Source organism: Amblyraja radiata, chromosome 5 (genome assembly GCF_010909765.2).
Source record: "Amblyraja radiata isolate CabotCenter1 chromosome 5, sAmbRad1.1.pri, whole genome shotgun sequence".
In the NCBI taxonomy this organism is placed as follows: Eukaryota; Metazoa; Chordata; class Chondrichthyes; order Rajiformes; family Rajidae; genus Amblyraja; species Amblyraja radiata.
The window spans coordinates 37,518,847-37,545,505 of record NC_045960.1 but is presented as its reverse complement, the minus strand read 5'-3'; the positions used below and the strand labels follow the sequence as shown (position 1 = coordinate 37,545,505).

The 26,659-nt window shown below is 43.2% G+C and overlaps 1 protein-coding gene across 1 annotated transcript in view; it reads left to right on the top strand.

Annotated features, from left to right (window-relative positions):
* Positions 1 to 26,659, top strand: part of LOC116973735 (PC3-like endoprotease variant B) — a 704,916-nt gene that overhangs the window by 647,508 nt on the left and 30,749 nt on the right. The window contains exon 14 of the mRNA XM_033022045.1: positions 6,210 to 6,343. Coding sequence (XP_032877936.1) covers positions 6,210 to 6,343 — 134 coding nt within the window. The remainder of the gene's footprint in view (positions 1 to 6,209; positions 6,344 to 26,659) is intronic.

The window sequence follows — 26,659 nt, the reverse complement described above, 5'->3', positions numbered from 1 at the left end:
TATTCCACCATTCACCGATAGCCCCCAACTGCGCTGGAGCGGCTCATTTCCCCTTATCCCCCAGCACTCCCCCCCCCCCTCCTCTTCATCCTCCCTTTTTTTAAACTTTTAAAAATTGACTTTTCACTTTTAAAAATCCAATTGCAGTTGCTGCCACGACACAATGTCCTGTGATTTACAACATTGTAACAGGCAGGGCCAGCAAGTGCAATTGGATTTTTTTACTGTGAAAAGTTAAGTCGGCAGTTTATGTAAATGACATCCCATTGTGACGTCATAGCCACTCACTGCCACATCAACTTCAAGTGATTTTTCTCAAACTGGATTTTGCAAAGTTTAACATTGTCAATAGCTTGTAAAATATACCATCAATCTGAAGGAAACTTGATACAACACACCACAGGACAATAGTGAGTAAGGTGGTCCAAAAATTGTGGTGCTACCGTGTACCGTTTTAGCGTAATTCAGGCATGACCCGCTCACACACAGACACGCACAGAAACAGACAGACTCACAAACAAGATGAGAGTTTTGGTAATATATAGATAGATTTCAGAATTTTGACCTAATCACCACTGTATTATCTGAGAGACTTGAGGAAGTGGGGGGGGGGTAAGGGAAATAAAATCTTTAACAGAGCATAAACCCACTATGAGTTCAGTTAAAAAAAACTGGTATTCGCTAATTCTCAAGCTCATAGACTGACTACCTATGGGGAGAATATAAGAATAAAATGAATATTTGAAACTTTGAGCAGACTGGACTCTTCAGCATCTGCTTTGTTACATTTGACATATCATTTAAAATGCTTTGCTTAATCTTTAGTTTAAATATTCTGTTATATTTCTTAATATATGATTCCAGTCTGAAGAAATGACATTGCTTTATTTATGAAAATGAAGTAGGGTAAGCTTTACTTTTAGTTAAACAGCAGGAAATTCAATGACAAATGTCAATTTACCACATAGATTACAATACTTCATGAAAGGGGTTCATTGCTATCTTCTCGAGTCAATATCATTGGGCACTAAATCTTTGCCAATGATGCTCATCCATATCAAATGAATAAATAAATTAAATTAATGTGACAATTGGTTTTCAGATTGTGTAAATCTGCCACAGAGGCCTGTGGAGGCCAAGTCAATGGATATTTTTAAGGCAAAGATAGATAGATTCTTGATTATTATGTGTGTCTGGGGTTATGGGGAGAAGGCAGAAGAATGGGGTTAGGAGAGAGATAGGTCAGCCATGATTGAATGGCGTAGTCTTGATGGGCTTAATGGCCTAATTCTGCTCCTATCACTTATGAACATGAAATTATAGTTAAGAATTATCTACAAAATATCTACTTGCTTTGACATCTTAAAAATGTCAAGTTCCTTAGAATAAGTACATATAGATTCCAGCAGTAAAAACTGAAACTCAGTAGGTTAGGTAGCAATGAAGGGTCATGGATCTGAAATATTACCTATTTTTCTTTCCACATATGCTGCTTGACCTGCTGAGTGTTTACAGCATTTTTTATTTTCATTTCAGATTTCCAACTTGCAGTCTTGTTTTGATTGTCAATTTTGATTCCATCATTTGTGCTTTTTTTGTCACCAACAGTATTAGGCAAGGACCATAAACATATGGGCATAAACAAATGATAAATCATGTGATGTCATTACTGCTCAGTAATTATGTTGCATAATCACAGTTTATATTGACACAATAGCCAAGAAAAGGCAGTCAATTATATTATTGCACAATTAACAGACTCACTTCAAATTTTCCTTTGTGATGCTTTTAAATTAATTAAAATAATGGCAATTGGGGAGTAAAATGTTTATGCAACAACCAATAATTTCCAGGCCCACAACTCCTGCTTTTCTTGTACTGCTCATTCATTTCAGTCTCCAATCAAAAATACAACATAACCATATACAAGCATATCAAAGTCACAAAGGTTGTAATGAGGCACTTAGCGTAGCAATCAACATTTTGTAGCTTTAAAATAGGTAAAGATAAATTTGGAATAGATTGCTGATTATAAAATCTGATCTCTTCTTGGCAAACTGATTCCATATGAAATGTTATCTACGTGGAGTTAATTGTAAACATTTTAAATGTTTCGCGAAGTTTATGAAGACATCTGAATAGCTTTATTTTAAAGTTACTCAGTACCCAAATCTGTGATTTGTTACAGAGGCAGTCATGATCAGAAAAGAAGAAAATGTTGCTCCAATATGCTAGTAAAGCATGTAGTCACCACAAGTTATGTAGGAGGCACTGCAGATGCTAGTTTACACCAAAGATAGACACCAAATATTGGAGTATCTCAGTGGGTCAGGTAGCATCTCTGGAGAAAAGGAATAGGTGCCTTTTCGGGTTGAGACCCTTCTTCAGACTGAGAGTCAGGGGAGAGAGAAACTAGAGGTATGAAAAGGTACAAAGAACAAATGAGTGAAAGGTGTGAAAAGAACAAATCAAAGCCAAACTACAATTTTTTGACATTAAATTACTTTACCCATCGATAGATAATTAATAAATTAGCCTTTTCTTTAAGCCATAACTATCTGTATTTAATGGTTATGATTTCAATTCATGAAAGAAATGCCAGAGAAGAATTGCATCAACTAGTACTTTAGATACTACTGTATGTATTATTGTTCTATAGGCTTCCTTCTCACTAATTTACACAATCATATTCTCTTTTGGTTTTTTTTCTCACTTAACTTAATTATCCTGCTGCAATGTTGCTAAAGAGCTAGTTTCCATCCAATGACAATTTCTTCATCATTTAACCACAACCAAGAGCTGGAGAAAATATTTTTCCACTGGCTACTGTTATATACAATAGACAATAGATAATAGGTGCAGGAGTAGGTCATTTGGCCCTCTATTCAATGTGAGCATGGCTGATCATCCACAATCAGTACCCCGTTCCTGCCTTCTCCCCATATCCCCTGACTCCGCTATCTTTAAGAGCCCTATCTAGCTTCCTCTTGAAAGTATCCAGAGAACTAGCCTCCACCGCCCTCTGAGATAGAGAATTCCACAGACTCACAACTCTCTGTGTGAAAAAGTGTTTCTTCTTCTCCGTTCTAAATGGCTTACCCCTTATTCTTAAACTGTGGCCTCTGGTTCTGGACTCCCCTAACATCGGGAACATGTTTCCTGCCTCTAGCGTGTCCAAACCCTTCGTCATCTTATATGTTTCAATAAGATCCCCTTCATTCTTCTAATTTCCAGAGTGTACAAGCCCAGCCGCTCCGTTCAGCATATGACAGTCCCGCCATCCCGGGAATTAACCTTGTAAACCTACGCTGCAATCCCTCAATAGCAAGAATGTCCTTCCTCAAATTTGGAGACCAAAACTGCACACAATACTCCAGGTGTGGTCTCATTAGGGCCCTGTACAACTGCAGTAGGACCTCTTTGCTCCTAAACTCAACTCCTCTTGTTGTGACGGCCAGCATGCCATTCGCTTTCTTCACTGCCTGCTGTACCTATATGCAAACTTTAATTGTTGATCAATTAACTGCACTGAAGAGTTGCAGCACGTTGCATGAAGGATGGATGGTTCAATCAATGGTTCAATGTTTCAGTAGTGCTTTTATAATCACGTGCGATGTGCAAATGCACAGTGAAGTTCCTTTCGTGCAAAAACAGTCCAGTAGAGTTTTGCCAAAACCAAGCACATCCCCGATTAACAAGTGTTCAAAAATAGTCTACTGATTCTCCCATGTTTTGGTGCCATTTTCAAAGTCCAGTCCACGCTCTTGTTATTCTGAATGTTGCCCATTCCAGGCGACTGCGAGCCTCCAGCCATTGGCTTCCTTGAACATATGGATCAACTAGTAAACCGACGTCCCTCTCCTCGCCCGTCCACCTTTGATCCCCGTGTGTGTCTCCCGCAGCTGACCGCAAGGGTGGGGTTGGCCATATCTCGGTTGCCTCTCCTCGCCAGTTACTCCCATCATCGTCACCGGCTCTATGTTCCCGGTCTCTGGTCTTCGTGGGATGAGTAGGGGCCTGCTCGGCGGGCTCCCGCTTCCAGGCTAAGGTCATAAGTTCATAAGGAATAGGAGTAGAATTAGGCCATTCGGCCCATCAAGTCTACTCCGCCATTCAATCATGGCTGATCTATCTCTCCTTCCTAACCCCATTCTCCTGCCTTCCCCCCATAATCTCTGTCACCTGTACTAATCAAGAATCTATCTCTGCCTTAAAAATATCCACTGATGGCCTCCACAGCCTTCTGTGGCAAAGAATTCCACAGATTCACCGCTCTCTGACAAAGGAAATTCTCCTCATCTCTTTCCTAAGAGAACGTCTTTTAATTCTGAGGCTATGACCTCTAGTCCTTTACTCTCCCACTAGTGGAAACATCCTCTCCACATCCACTCTATCCAAGCCTTTCACTATTCTGTATGTTTTAATGCTGACAAACGCTCATCATTCCTGGGTTCATTGTTGTAAACCTCCTCTGGATCAACTCCAGAGCAAGCACATCCTTCCTCAGATATGGTACCCAAAATTGCTCACAATATTCCGCTGGGTTCTATGAGTGGGGGGCCCCTTTTAGGCCATAGTCAACCGGGTCACGTTCAGCCTCGGGAGACCGCCCTGGCCACCATTCGCTACAGTCCGCAACCCTCTGGGAGCTTCATCCACGCATATTGGTTAGGTGTCGGTGTGGTTGTTGGAAGCAAATCATCCTAATCCCAGGGAAATACTGGAGTAGTTCTTCAGGAGATTGCCCTTGCCTTAAGCATCTTTAGCTATTTCATCAGCAACCTTTCTTACACCATAAGGACAGAAGTGAGGATGTTGACTGATCATTGTATTGTGTTCAGTTCTTTGCACATGTCCTCAGGAAATGAAGCAGCTCATAATTGCATGCAGCAAGACAATTAAACGTTGGCTGATAAGTGGCAAGTAACATTAACACCACCTAAGTGCTAATCATTTCCAAAGAAGGAAAGGATAGCCCGAGTCTAGTCAAATCTCCTGGATATTAGATGGCAATAGCTCTGCTGAATCCGCAAACTATCAACATCCTGGGTTTATAATTGACCAGAAAATTAACTCTACCAGCCACACAAGTACCATGGCTACATGAGCGCACCAGGAGCTGGGTAACCTGCAGCAACTGACCCAAAGGGATGTCATTGTCTACAAGATGTAAATCAGGGTTGTGAAGGAATGCCGTGGAGGCTAAGACAATTGATATTTTTAGGGCGGATAATGACAGATTCTTGATTAGTACGGGTGTCAGGGGTTATGGGTAGAAGCAGATGCATAGGTTTCAGAGGGAAAGGTAGATCAACCATGATTAAATGCCGGAGTAGACTCGACGGGCCAAATGGCTTAATTCTGCTCCTTTAACTTATGAACATGAAGATATTCACTAGCAAATGTGAGGTCACTGGGTATCAAAGAGGAGGGGTCCAATTGACATTATTTCCATTTCCAACCATGGTCACTTCTGATCTCCTTGATATCATCCTGACTGAGAACAACTAATTAAGGACCGTCTTGATACAATACCTTGGGCTTTGCTTGCCTCCATGGCTGAGCAACACCTTGTTAGAACTTGCCTTGATCTATTGAGCTCACTAAAAGGTTTTGTGCTTCACAAATCTCCAAAGAAACACTAAATAAGCAATAGAAATTTTAACGATGCAAAATCTGTGTAGATATAATTTCCTTGTCTTTGCAATGACATTGCTTTTTCTCTCTATCACTCAATTTCCTTTCTCTTTCTCAATCACTCACACACACTCTATGTTTGTCTCTCTTTCTCCCTGCCTCACCACCTGTCTCTGTCTCTTTTAATTTCTCTCTGTTTGACTGTCTATCTCTGACTTTCTACCTCTCTCTCTCTCTCTCTCTCTCTCTCTCTCTCTCCCTCTCCCTGTCCATCTGTCACTCTCTCTTTCTCTCTCACTTTAGCTTTTCGGGTTTTTTTCTCTCTGTCCACTTCTCACTCTATTGGCAGTAGAGCTTTCAGTTGTCCGAAACCCACTCTGAAATGTTTTGTTCACAATCTCTCCGCTTCTCTCTCCTCTTACCAATCTTCGACAAAGTCTTGTGATACCCTTCTAAACTCCTCCTTCCTAGTTCATTAAAGGTAATGTGATAATTGCAAGTTTTTACAAAAAACAAGAGGGTGTATGAAGGATTTGTGGGTGGGTATTAATGCTGACTCTGATTTTGCACAGAGTCAACTACAAGTGGAACAATGAAGAAACATCTCCAGTCCAATGCAATAAAAGAGTTGATTAAGGATCAATACATCTTGGAGAATAAAGCAAGAGTGGGTCTTAAAGACAAACCTTTGGTCTCCAAGCATAAGGTATGTTACTTTGTCATCTAGGTTGGAACATTTTATTTTGTATGGAACACAATAACAAATTATTTCACATTTCTATAAGTTACCTAGCAAAGGAGAACAATGTCGGAAGTGCAAGATAGAAAAAAGAGCATTCTGCCATTGATAGTTCCTGACAAATATTTCACCCTAGATGTTGAATTTATTGATGACTGATCAGCAGATTACCAGTCAAACGCAGGCATTATTATTTGAGGCTCAGTATGAGCCAGGTAGTCAAAGAGTATCCCGACAGATATGCCTCCCCCAGCCAATTGATGAGAGAGACATTGCATGATAACATTGTAATCCTGGTGTGGGAGCATGCGTGTGTCTATCAGAGCAGAAGAGCAGATCTGTAAACTACAAATTCTTGTTCCAATCAAAGCCTTTCCAATATGTCAGTGGATCCAGTCAGAATTAAGAATTACTAGTCAGAAAACGTTGTGATGTACACTTTAAATCATTGAAGAGGTTATAGTAACCACAGCTTTATGAAGACTGGGAAACCCTTTGCATTCTGTCTCACACCACAAGGTACAAAATAGGGAATGTGATTGCTTTTGAAAGAAAATTGTTCACCATCTGATTTTGTTTAGGAAATTATTAACATTTATGCTTTAATACAAACTAAGTGGGGTTGTCACAATTTTTTAAACATTTAGTGCACGTCAAAGACAATACATTTCCATCCCGTAGTGTCAAGCGATCAAATAAATTAGTCACTTCCATTATGTTTGTTGACTACTTATTTGAAATAATCCGGAATACAGATCTCTTTTTATTTCATGCATAAAAGACCACATGCTGTGAGTGAAGCTCCTCGCTGTAATGTTTCTTGGGATAGACAATCGGAGTACTCATTGTGTTACATTAAAGTAAGGACGGGACATCTAAATTACCAGCCTGTCAAATGTTGCTTTCAACATCCATGTTGCTCATTAACACATTATACCCAACAGCAGTTTATTAGTATCGCCCGCAGGTGCATGTTACGCTACAGAGTGCTGGAATCTCTATCCTCAATATCCTACTTGTGAAATCCTTGGTTTTAATCAATGTCTTGTGGAGAACTGTTGAGTGGCCTTCTAACATTAATTTAGAGATTCAGCAAGGAAACAGGCCCTGTGGCCCATGGAGTCCACACCAACCATCCGCTACCCGTTCACAGTAGTTTCTATGTTATCCCACTTTCCCGTCCCACTCCCTCCACATTAGGGGCAATTAACAGAGGCCAATTAACCTACACACCCAGCTGAGTTGCTCCCTCACAGCCCCAGTGACCCAGCTTCAATACTGACGTCCGCTCCTGTCTATATGGAGTTTGCACGTTTTCCCTGTGACTGCATGGGTTTACTCTGAGTGCTCCAGTTTCCTCCCACATCCCAGAAATGTGTGGGTTGATATGAATAAATTGCCCCTAGTGTGTAGCTGAATGATAAAATCAGAAATGGTAGGGAAAATGGTGATGGGAATGTGAAGAGAACAAAATGGGTTGATTAGGTAAGATTAGTGTAAAAATGGGTGTGTGATAGTCAACATGGATTCAGTGGGCCACTGAGCCTGGTTCTGTGCTTTATTTCCATATGTTTTAGGGATAAGGGGGAAATCCTTTAGGACCGAGATGAGGAAAACATTTTTCACACAGAGAGTGATGAATCTCTGGAATTCTCTGCCACAGAAGGTAGTTGAGGCCAGTTCATTGGCTATATTTAAGAGGGAGTTAGATGTGGCCCTTGTGGCTAAAGGGATCAGGGGGTATGGAGAGAAGCAAGGTACAGGATACTGAGTTGGATGATCAGCCATGATCATATTGAATGGCGGTGCAGGCTCGAAGGACCGAATGGCCTACTCCTGCACCTATTTTCTATGTTTCTATGTTTCTATGTTTTCTCTAAATGCTTCATATCATTGGATATCCCCTAATAAAGAGAATACAATTAAACAAATTGTTATTGTGCAGATTATCCCCTCAGGGTTGACTGTAAAAGCAGTATAAAGAAATGCAGAAGAAAGTTCTTATATTAAATAATTGTGAAAGTTTACCAGCTCAGTGAAATCTGGTGTGTTTCCCAGCTTACAGCCTTATTCCTGGCTGTGGGGTGATAGTGCAAGGAATGCAAAGATTGGCCACAATGATTCAGGACGTTTAGTTTCACTGAATGTTGGAGCGGAGAGGCAATGTTTGAGGAAGGGCACAGATGCGTGCCAGCAATGCTTGCCCTGTGACACACACTTAGCAAGGCCTGACAGAGGAGTACTTTGTACTGGTAGAATGTGAGGCCCCACATTCGTAAAAGAAAGCTTTGAGAAAGCAACCGATTGAATTCAAAGGTTATTGTGAGGCGGTCCATAGATTTGTTATGGGTAAAGTTACTGCATTAGCATTAGCTGCAATAGTCTCAACACAACTGCTATCTAATGCCATACAAATAATACAATGTAATTTATCTTAATCGCTACCAAGCTTTGCTGGTTTTATTGACCCACTGCAAAATGGTTCAACTTTAGTGTAAATCTGACTTTGGCATTTCTAGTGGTGCTTCTAATCAACAAAATCTGGAAAATGGACACAGAGTGCTGGAGTAGCTCAGCGGGCCAGGCAGCATCTTTAACGGACATGGATGGGTGACATTTTGGGTTAGGACCCTTCTTCAGCCTAATTGTCGGGCGGGGGGGGGGGTAAAAAAGCAGGAAGAGAGAAGGGGCAGGACAAAGCCTGCCAGGTAACAGGTGGATGCACGTGAAGTGGGGGTTTGATAGGCAGATGGTTGGACAAAGGCCAGAAATGAAAAGACAGGAGGTGTGAGACAAAAGGGTTGAAGAGTTGCGAATTGTGAAGGTAGAGGAAGGGATGTAGGTGGAAGGGGAGGGGGAGGGAGGAATAGGTGCAAGTCCAGGTGGGGCATAGGGGAGAGTATGATGCAGGGGATTTGTAGTCACCTAAAATTAGAGAATTCAATGTTCACACCTTTGGGCTGTGAGTTGGGATACCTTTCTGAACTTTTCAGTTCCTCCTTCCCAATGGTCTCTTAATTGTCCATTATCATTAGAACATTTTTAAAGCCTGCAACTGTGAAGACTATGATAAAATTATTAGGTGGATTCAGTGCCTTTTTTGTAGACTAAAAGGAGCTGACAAATCATTCCTTGCTGTAGGCGTCTCTGGCTAGTCATTGTCCTATAAGCTTTCATAAGCTGTTTAATGGCCTGACCAACTAAGTTAATTTAACATTCTATTTTTAAACTTTGGTTATTACATCTTCATGTAATATTAAAAATTCCAAAGAAATGAAACCCATCTAGTTTTTATCTTTTTGGGGTGCAGGTATGCTGGGCACAGAAATGACATCTCTTGGAATTATATTCCATTCTTAATTCTCCAGTCTCCTCCTCCACAAGACCAGCATTTAATTTAGTGAATATTTTCCCTTTTATGCAACTGGAGAAGCTTTTACCATTTGTTTTTAATGTATTTTCAAGTTTATTCTCACATTGTATCTTCTCCCTCATTTTATTTTTGTTAAATATCTTTCGTTTACTTTAGAGATACAGCATGAAAACAAGCTCTTCCACCCACCGAGTTCATGTCGAATAGCGATCACCCCGTACACTAGCACCATCCGACACACTAGGGATGATTTGCAATTTTACCAAAGCCAATTAACCTATAAACCTGCTCATCTTTGGAATGTTGGAGGAAAGCAGAGCACCCGGAGAAAACCCACATGTCACAAACACGATACAGACAGCTCCCGTACTCAGGTTCAACCCCGGGTCTCTGGCACTGCAAGGCAGCAACTCTACCAATGCGCCACCGTGCCATCCTTTGAAGGTCCTTTAAAATTACCCACCTCTGGCATACTACCAATTTTTACAATTCTTTCAATTTGATACCATTTCTGAGTTAGCTAAAGATGTTGAATCTTTCTCATAGAACTTTCTTTCCTTGTCTGAGTATCCTGTTCCTGTGATTTACAAACTACTCCCTTGAATAACTACCACTGCTGATCTTCCACCTTAATTTTTAATTATTTTTTTTCCAGCTAACTTTAGCTTACTCTATCCTCATGCTTTTTGAATAACCTTCAATTAAATTTAGGATGTTAGTTTCAGACCTACTGTAGGCTTCTCAACCTCACACTAAATTTCAAATTTTACCATCCCTTGACCACTTCTTCCTGGGGATAAATTACGAGAAGATCATTAATTAATCCTGTCTCATTATACAATAACAGATCTTACTTTGTCTGCTTCCTAAATGTATTGCTGTAAGAAACTGTCCCCAATACATTCTATGAAGTTGTCCTCCAGGCTATCCTTGCCAAATAATTTGTCAAATCTATATGATAATTAAAATCACCCATATTATTGCAGAGCCTCTCTTACAAGCCACCATTCGTTCTTGATCTGCACTGTGTCCTATAATACTGTTTCAGGCTTACATGCTACTCATAAATTCATACGTTCTAGGAGCAGAATAAGGCCATTCAGCCCATCAAGTCTACTCTGCCATTCCAGTCATGGCTGATTTTTGCACCATAATCCATGGCACCTTACTAATCAAGAATCTGTCAATCTCCACCTGACAAATATCCATTGACTTGGGCTGCACAGCCATTTGTGGCATTGAATTCTACAGACTCACCACCCTAAAGAAATGTCTGCGCTGACCAGCGATCCCCGTTACACCGGCACCACTACTCACTGGGGACAATTTACAATTTTGAGCGAAGCCAATTAACCTACAAACCTGTTTGTCTTTGGACTGTGGGATGAAATCCATGCGGTCACGGGACGAACGTACAAACTCCATATAGACAGCACCTGTATTCAGGATTGAATCCTGATTCCTGGCGCTGTGTGGCAACAACTCTACCGCTGCGCCACCGTGCCATCCTAAATGTCAAAATATGCATGAAAATATAACCAATTATCCAACAGCCTCATACTTGTACTCATACTTGTGGTTGTACTAATTTAGCAGATTTTCATGATTTAATGTAACTCCAATAAATGCCTAATGTTACACTGAAATGTAATACATTTTCGAGGTTCAAGGGAGTGGGAAATGTATAAGATATCCAGATCTCTGCTCTGGTCGTAAATTTAGCCATATGCCTGAGCCCTGGTGCTCCCAACCGCAGATCGGCCTCAGCCACTCACCCGAGCCACAGTCCCAACCCCAGATCAGCCTCAGCTGCCTTATGCTCCCGTCCCACTTAGGAAACCTGAACAGAAACCTCTGGAGACTTGTGCCCCACCCAAGGTTTCCGTGCGGTTCCCGGAGGTTTTTGTCAGTCTCCCTAATGGTCGAAAGTGGTTTCCGCTTCTTCTATGTTCCGGCGATTATTTCAAAAAATTCAAAACCGGCCCCGACTAAAAATAGGTTGCCGTTTTAAAAATCGGTTATTTTTTAGTCGAAGCCGGTTGCGATGCGAGTTGAAGGTGGTTGCCGGAGTTTGCAGGTAAGACCTTCCACTATTTTTTGAAATAATCGCCGGAACATAGAAGAAGCGGAAAGCATTTTCGACCATTAGGGAGACTGACAAAAACCTCCAAGAACCGCACGGAAACCTTGGGCGGGGCGCAAAGTCTCCAGAGGTTTCCGTTCAGGTTTCCTAAGTGGGACAGGGGCATAACAGCATCAGTGATCCAGATTTGATTCTGACTTGTCTATACGGAGTTTGTACATTCTCCCCTTGACCTGCTTGGGTGCTCTGGTTTCCTCCCACACTCCAAAGACGTGCAGGTTTGTAGTTTAATTGGCTTTGGTAAAGATTTAAAATTGTCCCTGCTGTGTAAAGTAGTGCTAGTGTACGGCGATCGCTGGTCGGCACGAACTTGGTGCGCTGAAGGGCCTGTTTCCGCACTGTATCACTAAACTAATCATCTCTAAACTAAGCTAAACTACCCACCGGGCCTACGGTCCCATCCCAAGTCCCATTGCCAAGAGCCCCCAGCCCCGGCCTTAGCTACCCACTCAGCCCACAGTCCCATCCCCAGATCCGGCCACACCCCGCACCCTTGGCTCTGGCCGTACATCTCACTTGCACCTCAACCCTCAGCTCATATTCGGCACTAATGGTTAGTCAGGTACTGGCCCACCTGAACTTCCAAGCCCTCGGATGTCAGGTTAGCAAAAGGATTTGAGTATAGGAGCAGGGAGGTTCTACTGCAGTTGTACAGGGTCTTGGTGAGACCACACCTGGAGTATTGCGTACAGTTTTGGTCTCCTAATCTGAGAAAAGACATTCTTGCCATAGAGGGAGTACAGAGAAGGTTCACCAGACTGATTCCTGGGATGTCAGGACTTTCATATGAAGAAAGACTGGATAGACTCGGTTTGTACTCGCTAGAATTTAGAAGATTGAGGGGGGGTCTTATAGAAACTTACAAAATTCTTAAGAGGTTGGACAGGCTAGATGCAGGAAGATTGTTTCCGATGTTGGGGAAGTCCAGAACAAGGGGTCACAGTTTAAGGATAAGGGGGAAATCTTTTAGGACCGAGATGAGGAAAACATTTTTCACACAGAGAGTGGTGAATCTCTGGAATTCTCTGCCACAGAAGGTAGTTGAGGCCAGTTCGTTGGCTATATTTAAGAGGGAGTTAGATGTGGCCCTTGTGGCTAAAGGGATCAGGGGGTATGGAGAGAAGGCAGGTACAGGATACTGTTGGATGATCAGCCATGATCATATTGAATGGCGGTGCAGGCTCGAAGGGCCGAATGGCCTACTCCTGCACCTATTTTCTATGTTTCTATGTTTCTATGTTATCAGCCTTGAAACTATACTTCTGTAATGGCTGTCAGATCATACCTATTTATTGGTTGTACGCCAATCTAATTTCCAGTTTGGAATGGCAAATAAAATAGACTTTTTGTGCTCTGTCATCCAACATTGTCCTCAACTTTGGAGTTATCAATAGCATCAATAACATGCTATCCCTCTATCAGTACTTATTAAGAATTCAGTTCCCTACATTAAATAATTCTGCACCAGATAGAGAGACGAATTTTATTCATGCATGCTTGGTTTGCTTCTCATACTATCTACACTGTAGATGTTTACCAGAAATAGATTAGAGATCTTTTCAGAGATATTTGATGTTTTATGCACTTTGGCCAATATTCACTTTTCTTTCAGCTTTCTATACATTCCCTTGCAAGCCAGAAGATTGTTAGTCAAGTTATTAAATTCTAATAATTCAACCAAATTATTGTGTCAAGAGCTTCTCTAAATATATCAGCTTATCCTGGTCAAGGAGTTTGACATTTAACATAGGTTGTGCTTATTCAGAGTGGCCCAAGTTTATAAAAACGAACGTTGGATACATTGGATTACTACAGGTCATTATAAAAAGGTCTTACATACTATCGAGCTTGTACTTTCATTTAGGTCCATACTGATTCTCTGCCATTCCACCTGCCTTGAAGTGTCCCTTTCTCTCACCAGCCACGGATCCCATGTTCCCTTTAGATTTACCTGCTTCTCTTTCCCATGCTCTCTTGAAATTCACTTTTTTTTACCTTCCCTCCCTTTTAATTACTGAGTTCATTGGAAATTGTATTTTTCCACTGCATTACATCTTTGAAAAAAAGTGAATTAAATCTATATGCACAAGGTGCAGGTGCTGGTTTACAAATAAAGACACAACGTGCTGGAGTAACTCAGTGGGTCAGGCAGCATCTCTGAAGAACATGGCTAAGTAACATTTCAGGTGGACCCATGTTATCCAGAGATGCTACCTGACCAACTGAGCTACTCCAGCACTTTGTATCTTTAAAAAAATAATAAAATATGTTGAAGTATTAAAAGGACAACATCCAATATTCCTGAAAATCTTCTTATTTGTCACCACCAAAGTCAAAATGCCAGATTGACAAAGTTTTAGGAACAGCAAAATGTACCTTAACCCTAAATAGGGTTTAGGGTTTAGGGCTGTATGGTGACTACTACCTTACAGCGCCAGGGTCCCGGGTTTGATCCTGACTACGGGTGCTGTCTGTACTGAGTTTGTATGTTCTCCCCGTGACGTGACCTGTGTGGGTTTTCTCCAAGATCTTCTGTTCCCTCCCCACTCCAAAGACGCACAGGTTTGTCGGTTAATTGGCTTGGTGTAAATGTAAAAATTGTCCCTAGTATGTGTAGGATAGTGTTAATGTGCGGGGATTGCTGATTGGTACGGACTCTGTGGACCGAAGGACCTGTTTCTGCACTGCATCTCTAAACTAAACTAAGGCACATTGCAGTGGAGTGCAATTTGAAAGCAAGCAAATTCAACCCAATCTAGCTTAGACATCAGAATACATTTAAGTATTGCCAATGAGCTGTGGATCCAGCTATAAATCCTACTGGGAAGTTGATCACCTTTCAATTTGAATTGGCCAGCGGGTGGGATTCGGCAGGGTGGAAATGGGAAAGAGGTAGTTATTATGAGGTAGGGGAGGCTGAGGGTGAGGGTTGCCCTACGATAGAACAACCCTTATTTTAGTGGGGGCCAGGCGGCAGGAGTGTTCCTCCTCGTACAATTGAAGCAAAATATTACTTGGGTGATTTTCTATAAAACCTCCAGCAGTACTTTTAAGGCAAGCTCGCTTAGGATGAACTGCTCATTTGTTCTTGTAGTTGATGTCCCCTAAGTGGTCCAACAGTAGTCAGGGGAGCTGCTTGCCTATTCACAGGCTCAGCTTCCACATCTATCGGGGTATGCTTTGAAATATGTTTCCCTATACACAGGTGTCTTTGAAAACATATGAAATAACCTTTAAAAATAATCGTTCAATGGTTCACTAGTTTAATGGTACTTTATTGTCACATGTACTTAGGGCACAGAGAAATTCTGTTTTTGCATACAATTCAGTAACATTCTTACTATATATATATGCACAATCATACTAAAGTGCAAGAGTGTAAGAATAGTAGATTACATTGAGGCAGTGAAATCATAGAGTCATACAGCGTGTAAAAGGGCCCTTCGGCCCAACTTGCCCACGCCGACCAATATGCTCCATCGACACTAATCCCACCTGCCTGTGTTTGGTCCATATCCATCTAAACCTATCCTAACCATGTACCTGTCCAAATGTTTTTTAAATGTTGTGAGAGTACCTGCCTCAGCTACCTCCTCTGGTAGCTCATTCTATATTCCTGCCACCCTTTGTGTAAAAAGTACAAAAGTACACAAAAGTCATCATGTTTTCAACACCATCTTGTATCCTTCAACTTCAAAGTTGTTAAACATGTCAGAGATTTATCTCAGCCATAGAAGCCCATTGTCACTCCAGTGGCACTGGACTGGTATTGCAGGGGTTGGCCAGGCCCGACAATGTTGTAAACCATAAGTCTTAAATTATGGGTTACAACTGAAAAAATAATTTGTTTTTAATTTCATGCAAGTAATTAGATTTTGCATATCTTTTTAACTTGAAGCCTGCTGCTAAAACTCAGTAAAAATTTTAAATGGGATACCTAGAACAGTGAATTTCAAGAGAATGCGTGGAAATACTCAAGTGATCTGAAGGCAATCTTTCCTAATAACTACCCAGTGAATGGAAGGGTGCATGGGAATCAGCATCTGAGAGCCAAAGACTAATCCATTGGCAGTTCTAATAGTTGGATGGCAGTTCATCTGAGTTTTGCTGTAATAACACTACAATAACATTGTCACCTCCCTGTGCCCCAACCGAATGCGCTCTAATTTCTCCCACAATTATGCTCCTCTTTCCTCTTCCCCACCTATATCTCTTCCCCTAGCTTTCTATTTCATGCCTCCTCTCCCTTTCTCCTAATCTCACAGCTTTTTGTCTTTTCATATCTTGCCTTTGTTTAACTACATGCCAAACAGATCCCTCCTCACCTGTATCAACTGTGCCAAACAGATCCCTCCTCACCTGTATCAACCTATCACTTGCCAAGCTTTGTCCCGCCATCACCTCTCTTCCAGCTTTTTCCCCTCTACTTCAATAGATCTGAGGAAGGGTCCTGACCCCAAAACATTACCTACCAGTTCAGGAAGGTACACCGACTTACAACCCAATGGTATGAACAATGAATTATCCAATTGTGGGAAACTATAAACTCTCCCAACCCATCAGGGCTGATCATTCAAAATCAGTACCCCGTTCCTGCTTTTTCCCCATATCCCTTGATTCCGTTAGCCCAAAGAGCTATATCTAACTCTCTCTTGAAAACAGCCAGTGAATTTGCCTCCACTGCCTTCTGTGGCATAGAATTCCACAGATCCACAACTCTCTGTGTTTGCGCATCTCTGTCCTAAATGGCCTACCCTTATTCTTAAACTGTGACCCCTGGTTCTAGAAACATAGAAAATAGGTGCAGAAGGAGGCCAATAGGTGCAGGAGGACATCCCCAACATAGGGAACATTTTTCCTGTATCTAGCCTGTCTAATCCTGTAAGAATTTTTCTGTATCTATAAGATCTCCCTCTCAACCTAATTTCCAGTAAATATTAGCCTAGTTGATCCATTCTTTCATCATATGTCAGTCCCACCATACCAGGAATTATCCTGGTGAACCTACGCTGCACTCCCTCAATAGCAAGAATGTCCTTCCTCAAATTTGGAGAACAAAACTGCACACAATACTCCAGTGTGTGGTCTCACCAGGGCCCCGTGCAACTGCAGTAGGACCTCTTTGCTCCTATACTCAAATCGTCTCGCTATCAAGGCAAACATGGAATTTGCTTTCTTCACTGCATGCTATACCTGCATGCTTACATTCAGTATACTTTAATATTTGATATTATGATTACCTTACTTTAGTTTTTAAGTGCTTAGGTCAGCATAGACTTTCCATCAGCTTTTGCGCAAAAACAATTCCCAGGGATTTCCCTATGTATGATGTAAACTGCCCATGTAAATTTGCCACAAAGTAATTACACACACCCATCATTTGTGTCTGTGAATATTAATGTGAGGCTCTCACCAGGGTCTCTTCTATACCCCGTAGCTCAGTTCTCACTCCCCATCCCCCCACTCGTAACAAGGGCAGAATCCCCCTTGTCCTCACCTTCCACCCTACCAGCCGTCACATACACCTCCAACATTTTCGCCACCTCCAACGGGATCCCACCACTAGGCCATATCTTCCCATCTCCTCCCCTTTTGGCTCTCCGCAGAGACCACTCCCTCCGTAACTCCCTGGTCAATTTGTCCCTTCCCACCCAAACCACCCCCTCCCCTGGTACTTTCCCTTGCAACCGCAGGAAATGCTACAGTTGTCACTTCACCTCCCCTCTTGACTCCATTCAAGGACCCAAGCAGTCTTTCCAGGTGCAGAAGAGGTTCACTTGCACCTCCTCCAACCTCATCTATTGCATCCGCTGCTCTAGGTGTCAACTGCTCTACACCGGTGAGAACAAGCGTAGGCTTGGCGATCGCTTCACCCAACACCTCTGCTCAATTCACATTAACCAACCTGATCTCCCGGTGGCTCAGCACTTCAACTCTCCCTCCCATTCCGAATCTGACCTTTCTGTCCTGGGCCTCCTTCATGGCCAGAGTGAGGCCCACCATAAATTGGAGGAGCGGCACCTCATATTTCGCTTGGGCAGTTTGCACCCCAGCGGTATGAACATTGACCTTCAATTTCAGGTAGTCCTTGCTTTCTCCCTCTTTCCTCTCCCCTTCCCAGTTCTTCCACAGCCCACTGTCTCCGCCTCTTCCTTACTTCTTCCACCCCCCCCCCCCACCCCCACCTCCACATCAGTCTGAAGAAGGGTCGCGACCCGAAACGTCATCTATTCCTTCACTCCATTGATGCTGCATTACCCGCTGAGTTTCTCCAGCATTTTTGTCTACTTTAGATTTTTACAGTTCACTTTGTATTTCAGCACATCTTCATCAAATTGGTGCTGTTCTATTACATTTGGCCAATGTTAAGAACAGAGACAAATAATCCGTGCTAATTTGTTTTCTAATTTCTCCATAATGATGTTTGAATCTGTAGTCAGTCATATGAATGCAAAAATCAACGTTAATATTAGTCTCTATCACAGCAGATTTCAGTTTGTATGAAATTGGTCCAGAGTTGACATAGTCTTATACTGATTAGCCAATTGTCAATCTATCATTCTTTAGTCAGCCGATCTAACTTCTCATGGTGCTAATCTTCAGGGCATCTTTAGACTTTAGTCTTTAGAGATATAGTAGTACACGCAGACCAGCGATCACCCCATACACTAACACTATCCTACACACTAGGGACATAGACATAGACATAGAAATTAGGTGCAGGAGTAGGCCATTCAGCCCTTCGAGCCTGCACCGCCATTCAATATGATCATGGCTGATCATCCAACTCAGTATCCTGTACCTGCCTTCTCTCCATACCCCCTGATCCCTTTAGCCACAAGGGCCACATCTAACTCCCTCTTAAATATAGCCAATGAACTGGCCTCAACTACCTTCTATGGCAGAGAATTCCACAGATTCACCACTCTCTGTGTGAAAAAAGTTTTTCTCATCTCGGTCCTAAAAGATTTCCACCTTATCCTTAAACTGTGACCCCTTGTTCTGGACTTCCCCAACACCGGGAACAATCTTCCTGCATCTAGCCTGTCCAACCCCTTAAGAATTTTGTAAGTTTCTATAAGATCCCCCCTCAATCTTCTAAATTCTAACGAGTACAAGCCGAGTCTATCCAGTCTTTCTTCATATGAAAGTCCTGACATCCCAGGAATCAGTCTGGTGAACCTTCTCTGTACTCCCTCTATGGCAACAATGTCTTTCCTCAGATTCGGAGACCAAAACTGTACGCAATACTCCAGGTGTGGTCTCACCAAGACCCTGTACAACTGCAATTTACATTCTTACTGAAGCCAATTTACAATCTTACTGAAGCCAATCAACCTACAAACCCGTACGTCTTTGGAAAGTGGGAGAAAACCGGGGCACCCGGAGAAAACCCATGCGGTCACAGGGAGAACGTACAAACTCCGTACAGAGAGCACCCACAGCCTGGATCAAACCCGGGTCTCTGGTGCTAAATGGCAGCAACTCTACCACTGTGCCACTGTGCCACATCTGTGGAAAACATTTATGTTATGGCTTGCAATCAACTGCAGTAACCACAATTACCAGAAACTTAACTTAAACTCCATCCCTGTTATTCTGATCATTTTACAGAATGTAAGTTTTTTTTGCCTATGCAAATTGTGTTAATTAGAAAATAGCTTTACTTTAAAATGTGAGGGCTATAAATTTAATTTTCATAAATTTGCAAATATACAGTTTTTGTTCTTATAGTATATTAATCAATTATGTTAATAGTATCTCATTTGCATTGCCTAATTGGGATGTCTTGAAAATAGAATTTCATTGAGAATTCAACTCATAATGCCTTATTTTGTAAAAGCTATAAGCTTTATGTTATTAGGGATAACATGGTAATAATTGGGCTAATTATAATGAACTTGCGTGTGCAGATTTTTTGATGAGGAAACGGAAATTCCTCCACATTTCATTAATGTTTCAGTTATGAATAATTTGATTAAACAAAGGGAAAACACAGGAATGTATGTATTGCTGGCTCTGATTAAGTGTCCTGTACATTAAGAAGTTGCAGCAACTATATTTAAATCTATTCCAGTGAGTTTAATATATTTGTTGGCTCCTGATTGCTATGGCCTTGGTGAAACATCATCACCTTGCTGACACTGGCAGCTAGTTGTGGCCTCAACCAATTGTGGTCCCTTCTTCTCAAGTTCATAAGTTCATGTTCATAAGACACGAAGCTGGGGGGCAGTGTTAGCTGTGAGGAGGATGCTAGGAGGCTGCAAGGTGACTTGGATAGGCTGGGTGAGTGGGCAAATGTATGGCAGATGCAGTATAATGTGGATAGATGTGAGGTTATCCACTTTGGTGGCAAAAACAGGAAAGTAGATTATTATCTGAATGGTGGCCGATTAGGAAAGGGGGAGGTGCAACGAGGCCTGGGTGTCATGGTACACCAGTCATTAAAAGTAGGCATGCAGGTGCAGCAGGCAGTGAAGAAGGCGAATGGTATGTTAGAATTCATAGCAAAAGGATTTGAGTATAGGAGCAGGGAGGTTCTACTGCAGTTGTACAGGGTCTTGGTGAGACCACACCTGGAGTATTGCGTACAGTTTTGGTCTCCTAATCTGAGGAAAGACATTCTTTCCATAGAGGGAGTACAGAGAAGGTTCACCAGACTGATTCCTGGGATGTCAGGACTTTCATATGAAGAAAGACTGGATAGACTCGGTTTGTACTCGCTAGAATTTAGAAGATTGAGGGGGGATCTTATAGAAACTTACAAAATTCTTAAGGGGTTGGACAGGCTAGATGCAGGAAGATTGTTCCCGATGTTGGGGAAGTCCAGAACAAGGGGTCACAGTTTAAGGATAAGGGGGAAATCTTTTAGGACCGAGATGAGGAAAACATTTTTCACACAGAGAGTGGTGAATCTCTGGAATTCTCTCCGCAGAAGGTAGTTGAGGCCAGTTCATTGGCTATATTTAAGAGGGAGTTAGATGTGGCCCTTGTGGCTAAAGGGATCAGGGGGTATGGAGAGAAGGCAGGTACAGGATACTGAGTTGGATGATCAGCCATGATCATATTGAATGGCGGTGCAGGCTCGAAGGGCCGAATGGCCTACTCCTGCACCTATTTTCTATGTTTCTATGTTATAGGAGCAGAATTAGGCCATTTGGCCCATCAAGTTTACTCTGCCATTCAATCATGGCTGATCTACCTTTCCCTCTCAACCCCATTCTCCTGCCTTTTCCGCATCACTCATGACACCCGTACCAATCAAGAATCTATGAATCTCCGCCTAAAAAATATCTTCCAGCACCCGCGTCCCATATTATTTGTGCCCTGAGTAAGGTATGATCAGACTTTTAAACCATTGATTCTTCTACTAATGAGGAAATCATTAAACACAACAAAATTAACTCCATAAATGATCCTCAGGCAAGTTTCTCTTTTATGTTTGAAATTATATTTTAATGTATGTTTTGAGTGGGTTGCTTAAAAACAGCCAGGCAGCCACCCCCTCCCCCCCCCCCCCCCCCCACACTCCTCCCCCCCACCCCCCTCCTACCCCCTCTCCCCGCTCCCACAATTCCTCCCACAAACTGATTTCCCAAAGAATAAATGGTGTTTCTGATTATTATTTTTTGTGGGGGAGGTAGATTTGTAGTCTTAAGGACATATGGTCATAAGGTCACAATATCTGACCTCAAAGCTCAGCTTTGCTTTGTGCAAGCACAACCTTTAATTTGACACCATCACACATGCACATTAGCACATCATTCAATTACCAGAAGGCACAAACACACACAGAAGATAGGTATAGGGTACCATGTTTCATGATGTGGATGAATTCTAAAGCACTGCGTTAGTTTTGCCAGCTTTTCTTCACTGCCAGACCATCACCTTCAGTTGGCAGTGCAGCTCAACAGAGTGAGCTTTGGCAGCTATGTGCTGTGATTATCATGCTGCGACTTTCTGATATGGGTGTAAATTTGTCACAAATATTGTAGTATGATAAGGACAAAATCTGCGTTCTTGGAATGGTTTTTGCAAAGATATTGTGAAGCTGGCTGCATTAGTGTTGTGTAACACATCCGTCAGACAAGACAAGCTCTGCTTGAATACCTGTTGCACAGACACGGCACCATGTTGCTGCTCTATTTATCTACAAAACATGCCAACCTTTGGTTACCTACCCACAATACAACCATGTGATATTCTGAAGAACGGTTCCGACCAGAAATGCCACATATTCCTTTTATAAGTTCATAAATTCATAAGTTATAGGAGCAGAATTAGGGCATTCGGCCCATCAAGTCTACTCCGCCATTCAATGGTGGCTTTTCTCCAGAGATGCTGCCTGACCTGCTGAGTTACTCCAGCACTTTGTGTCTAACCATGTAATATTCTAGGCACTCCAAATATTCAATAGCATCAAATGAGTTCAAGATGCTTATTTCACCAAAAAGCTTTGGGATTATCATTTAAATCAAGAGGTGAGGTTAGAACATCAGCACTATTCACCTCAAGACGTTTGTATTTTACTTCGGAGTCACGTGAGTGACTACGTGAAGACCCCGTCCAGTACGGATGCGTATAATATCGTCTATCACATTGCGTGACGACTGGCAGGGTGAACGTGATTCTCCTGCCAGCAACAGACCTGAGGTAAGTCTTTTTTTAAACATTCAGGTTAAATCTTCTTGCAGGAACCACTACTTCGAGGTCCTGCTAAAAGTCCGGGGCAAAGTCGGGACGGAGGGGAAACCCCAGTCTCGAACTTCAGGGAACCCCGGTCACGGGGAATCCCGCCCACGGACCTAGGCGCTCGGAACCGCGGAATGCGGGTAGCAAGCGACGGTGGATTCACCTTTGAGCCGCTGGCAGTAGAACCAGCGGCTTCATATAGGTGGAGAACCCGCTCGGGAGACCGCGGGAAGCGGGGAGCGGACGGCGGTGGATCCGCCTTCGAGCCGCTGGCAGTGGAGCCAGCGGCTTCATATTGGTGCCGGGGGCACCAGGACAGCCGCTCCGGAGACCGCGGGGAGCGGACGGCGGTGGATCCGCCTTCGAGCCGCTGGCAGTGGAGCCAGCGGCTTCATATTGGTGCCGGGGGCACCTGGACAGCCGCTCCGGAGACCGTGGAATACGGGGAGCGACCTGAGAACCCGCTCCGTAGACTGCGGGATGCGAGGAGCGGACGGCAGTAAGTCACCTACTGTGCAGCTGGCAGTTAAACCAGCGGCTTCATACCCACCCCGACTTTGTAAATCGCGGCTATCTCTTTGATAGGGACCGCGGGGATATCCCGGCTGCAGTAACTGCGGGGATACCCAGATCCGGGCGGGGGGGGGGGGGGAGAAAGCCCCGACTGGAGAACACCGTGGAGAAGCCCTGTTATAATAATAATAATAATATAATAATATATCTTTTATTGTCATTGCACGTCAGTGCAACGAGATTTAGTGTGCAGCTCCACTGATGTACAAGAAAGGTAAATAAATACAATACATAAATAAACAAGCTGAATTGATTGACGTGACCATCTGAGGGAGACTGTCCAAAGGGGGTGGGTGGGGGGGCACTCATTAGGGCCGGATCAGAGCCGCTATAGCTCTTGGGATGAAACTGTTCCTGAGTCTGGAGGTTCGGGTGTAGAAGGCCTTGTAACGTCTGCCGGAGGGAAGTAGTTGAAACAGACCGTGGCAGGGGTGTGATGAGTCCTTATGGATGCTGTGGGCCTTCCTGAGGCACCGCGTGTGGTAGATGCCCTCCAAGGCTGGTAGCTCTGTCCCGATGATCCTCTGCGCTCTGTTGACGACGCGCTGAAGAGCTCTCCTCTCCGCCTCCGTGCAGCTGAGATACCACACAGAGATGCCATACGTTAGTATGCTCTCTGTGGTGCAGCGGTAGTACGTTGTCAGCAGCTGTTGGGGCAGACCAGTCTTTTTTAATGTCCTCAGGAAGAACAGTCGTTGCTGTGCCTTCTTGACCAGCGCGGCGGTGTTTGTGGACCATGTGAGGTCTTCTGAAATGTGAGTGCCCAGAAACTTAAAGCTGGACATTTTGTTTCATCACCGTTGGTGATCAGCCCAATCACTGTTGTGTCGTCTGCAAACTTCACGATGGTGTTGGTGTCGAATGCAGGGACACAGTCGTGAGTGAAGAGGGAGTAGAGCATGGGGCTTAGTACACAACCCTGTGGTGTGCCGGTGCTCAGGGTGATGGTGGAGGACAGGTGCGGGCCTAGTCTCACTGCCTGCAGTCGCTCCGTGAGAAAGTTCAGGATCCAAGCGCATATCGGTGAGCTGAGGCCTAGCTGGTGGAGTTTGGTGGTGAGCTTGGTGGGGATGACCGTATTGAATGCAGAGCTATAGTCAATGAAGAGCATCCTCACATACGTGCCCTGTCTGTCCAGGTGAGTCAGGACAGTGTGAAGGGCCAGAGAGATGGCATCCTCTGTCGATCTATTTGCCCTGTATGTAAATTGATGGGAGTCCAGTGAAGCAGGGATGCTGGATTTAATATGGGAGAGGGCCAGCCTTTCGAAGCAACATATTCTCATGTTGCTTCGACTTCGGTCATATTCTCATAAGGGACCGCGGAGAAAAAGCTCGGGGGAGAAATAACCCGCAATGGAAGTGTTTCTACAAAGACCACAGAGGAACCCCAGCTGTAACAAACCACGACCACGAGACCAGGCTCAGGAGGAGCGTTGCCCCGCAGCAGAAGGTTTAAAAAGGACATGCAGGTAAATTCCTTACTTGAAGGTCGTTTTGTGCTATTTTGTGAGAATATGTTACAGGAATGGACCGCATCCAGACTGACTGCGGAGGACCGCGGAATTGCGGGCAGTCAGCAGCTGTAGACTGCACCTGGATCGCTATTGGATCGCTATTGATCAGCAGTCTCCGACCTAGCACCTGCACAGTCGGAATCGACACCTCAGACTGGTGGGAAAGCCAAGCAGAAGTCGGACAGGCCGAAGACTTGGATGAGTCAGGCTGTGAAGACTCACCGCCGGCGGGAGCAACTGTGATCGCACCCCTACGCACCCACCAGCAAACCACGATGAACTGAAGCTGGTGAAAGCTTGAAGGCCGTACAACCAGGACAAAGGTTTTTTTTAGGCCACAGACCAGAACAGCCTTCCTGGAAGATGCGCCAACCTCGTACTCGAGCTCCTCTACCTCCCAGGAGCAGATGTAAAATCATGCACACATGTTTGAGGCAGCTCCTGGGTCAGGTTGCATAAGTCCTCCCATTCGGATAAAGGTATGGAACCTCATCGATGATGTCTCCTGTCACGGATACAAGTTGGTAATATTAAACTGGTTTGAATATTTACACTGGTTTGGGATAACACTACATTAGTTTATACTGCACACAGGTATGGTTGGAGTTGCCTTTCAAGACAAGGCTCACAAGAATGGGATGTGGATTGATCATTGTCAACAGCCTCAACCCGCATGTGCAGTATAGACTTTTCTGAATAACTTCCATGTGATCATTTCCGCTCACAGGGTTGAAGATATTTGAAATTTAACTGGATGAGGCAACGATACACTCAGCGGCGTTACAAAATGGGCTAACTCCAGTTTCCAGATTATTTACCAAATCACTACTATCAGTGCTTCGGCTGCACAGAGCTAACAAATAAGTAGCATGGCCAATCTGGATGATATTGAACATACTGTATTTTACTAAATTAGCCTTATCAGCCACATAGCTATATTTGAGGAATTGGTTCTCACCCGTCCAGTTAAATTTAAATTAAGTTGATACCAACTGAAACTATTGATTTTTGGGATACAATCATCCATTTATTGGTCTGGGATCAGCTCTGAGACAAAAAAATTAGACCTCTGCTATTTTTAGCTGAAACAATCAAAGTCACAATGATGGACAGCTTTGCTCCACTAAAACCTCTTATCCATAAATCTTCAGTCATTTCCAAACTGATGCTATTGCCCAAAGATGGGTAATTTACTAATACCATCTCTAGTTATGGAGGCAGATGGGATTAGCATGAGTTATCAAGTGTTCAGTCATGGTATCAACTGCCAATGGACACCAGGTGCATTCTGTGCATTAAAGGGTGTGTGGATATGCATATACGGCATGCACAAGTCCAAGGTGATACACTTTGGTGGTGGTATATGTTAATCACAAAGGTACAATCAAATCAAAGTATCCGGTGATAGTTTTACCAAACCGCATTTAGCACTGGTGTATTATTATGCAAAATCAATGACAACACGAATGAATGTGTGATCACAAAGTATTTAATGACAATGTGGATTGATAGAACACTAACTATTGAGTTGCTTGCATCCAGTTTCAATCAACAGTGAACGAGGCATACAGTGGCGAAGGGTGCATTCTCGCTACACTAGGAAGGAATGTTCTTTTATGTCTTCCTCCATTTGGCCTCAATAGACGGGTCTTGCAAAATTCAGCAAGATTCCCGCTTCCGGGTTTTCATAGTGCCTGCCTGGGTTATATACCTATGGCTCCTGCTGAGGCGAAGAATGAACATAAAACCTTACATGGTTAATTCTGGATAAAAAGATGCTGGTTCAGTTGTGATGTTGAAACCATCCTCTGCATGATATAATCAATTCATAGACTTACAGACTCTGAGAGATCGTTTCTGCGGCTCGGGTTGTCAAACCATAAGCGTTATGAGTGCTCACTACAGATTGCAGGGATAGCACCAAATAGCAGCAATCTGCATAGGAGATGGGAAGCATTGTTTATGCTTCCTTACGTTTAACTCGGC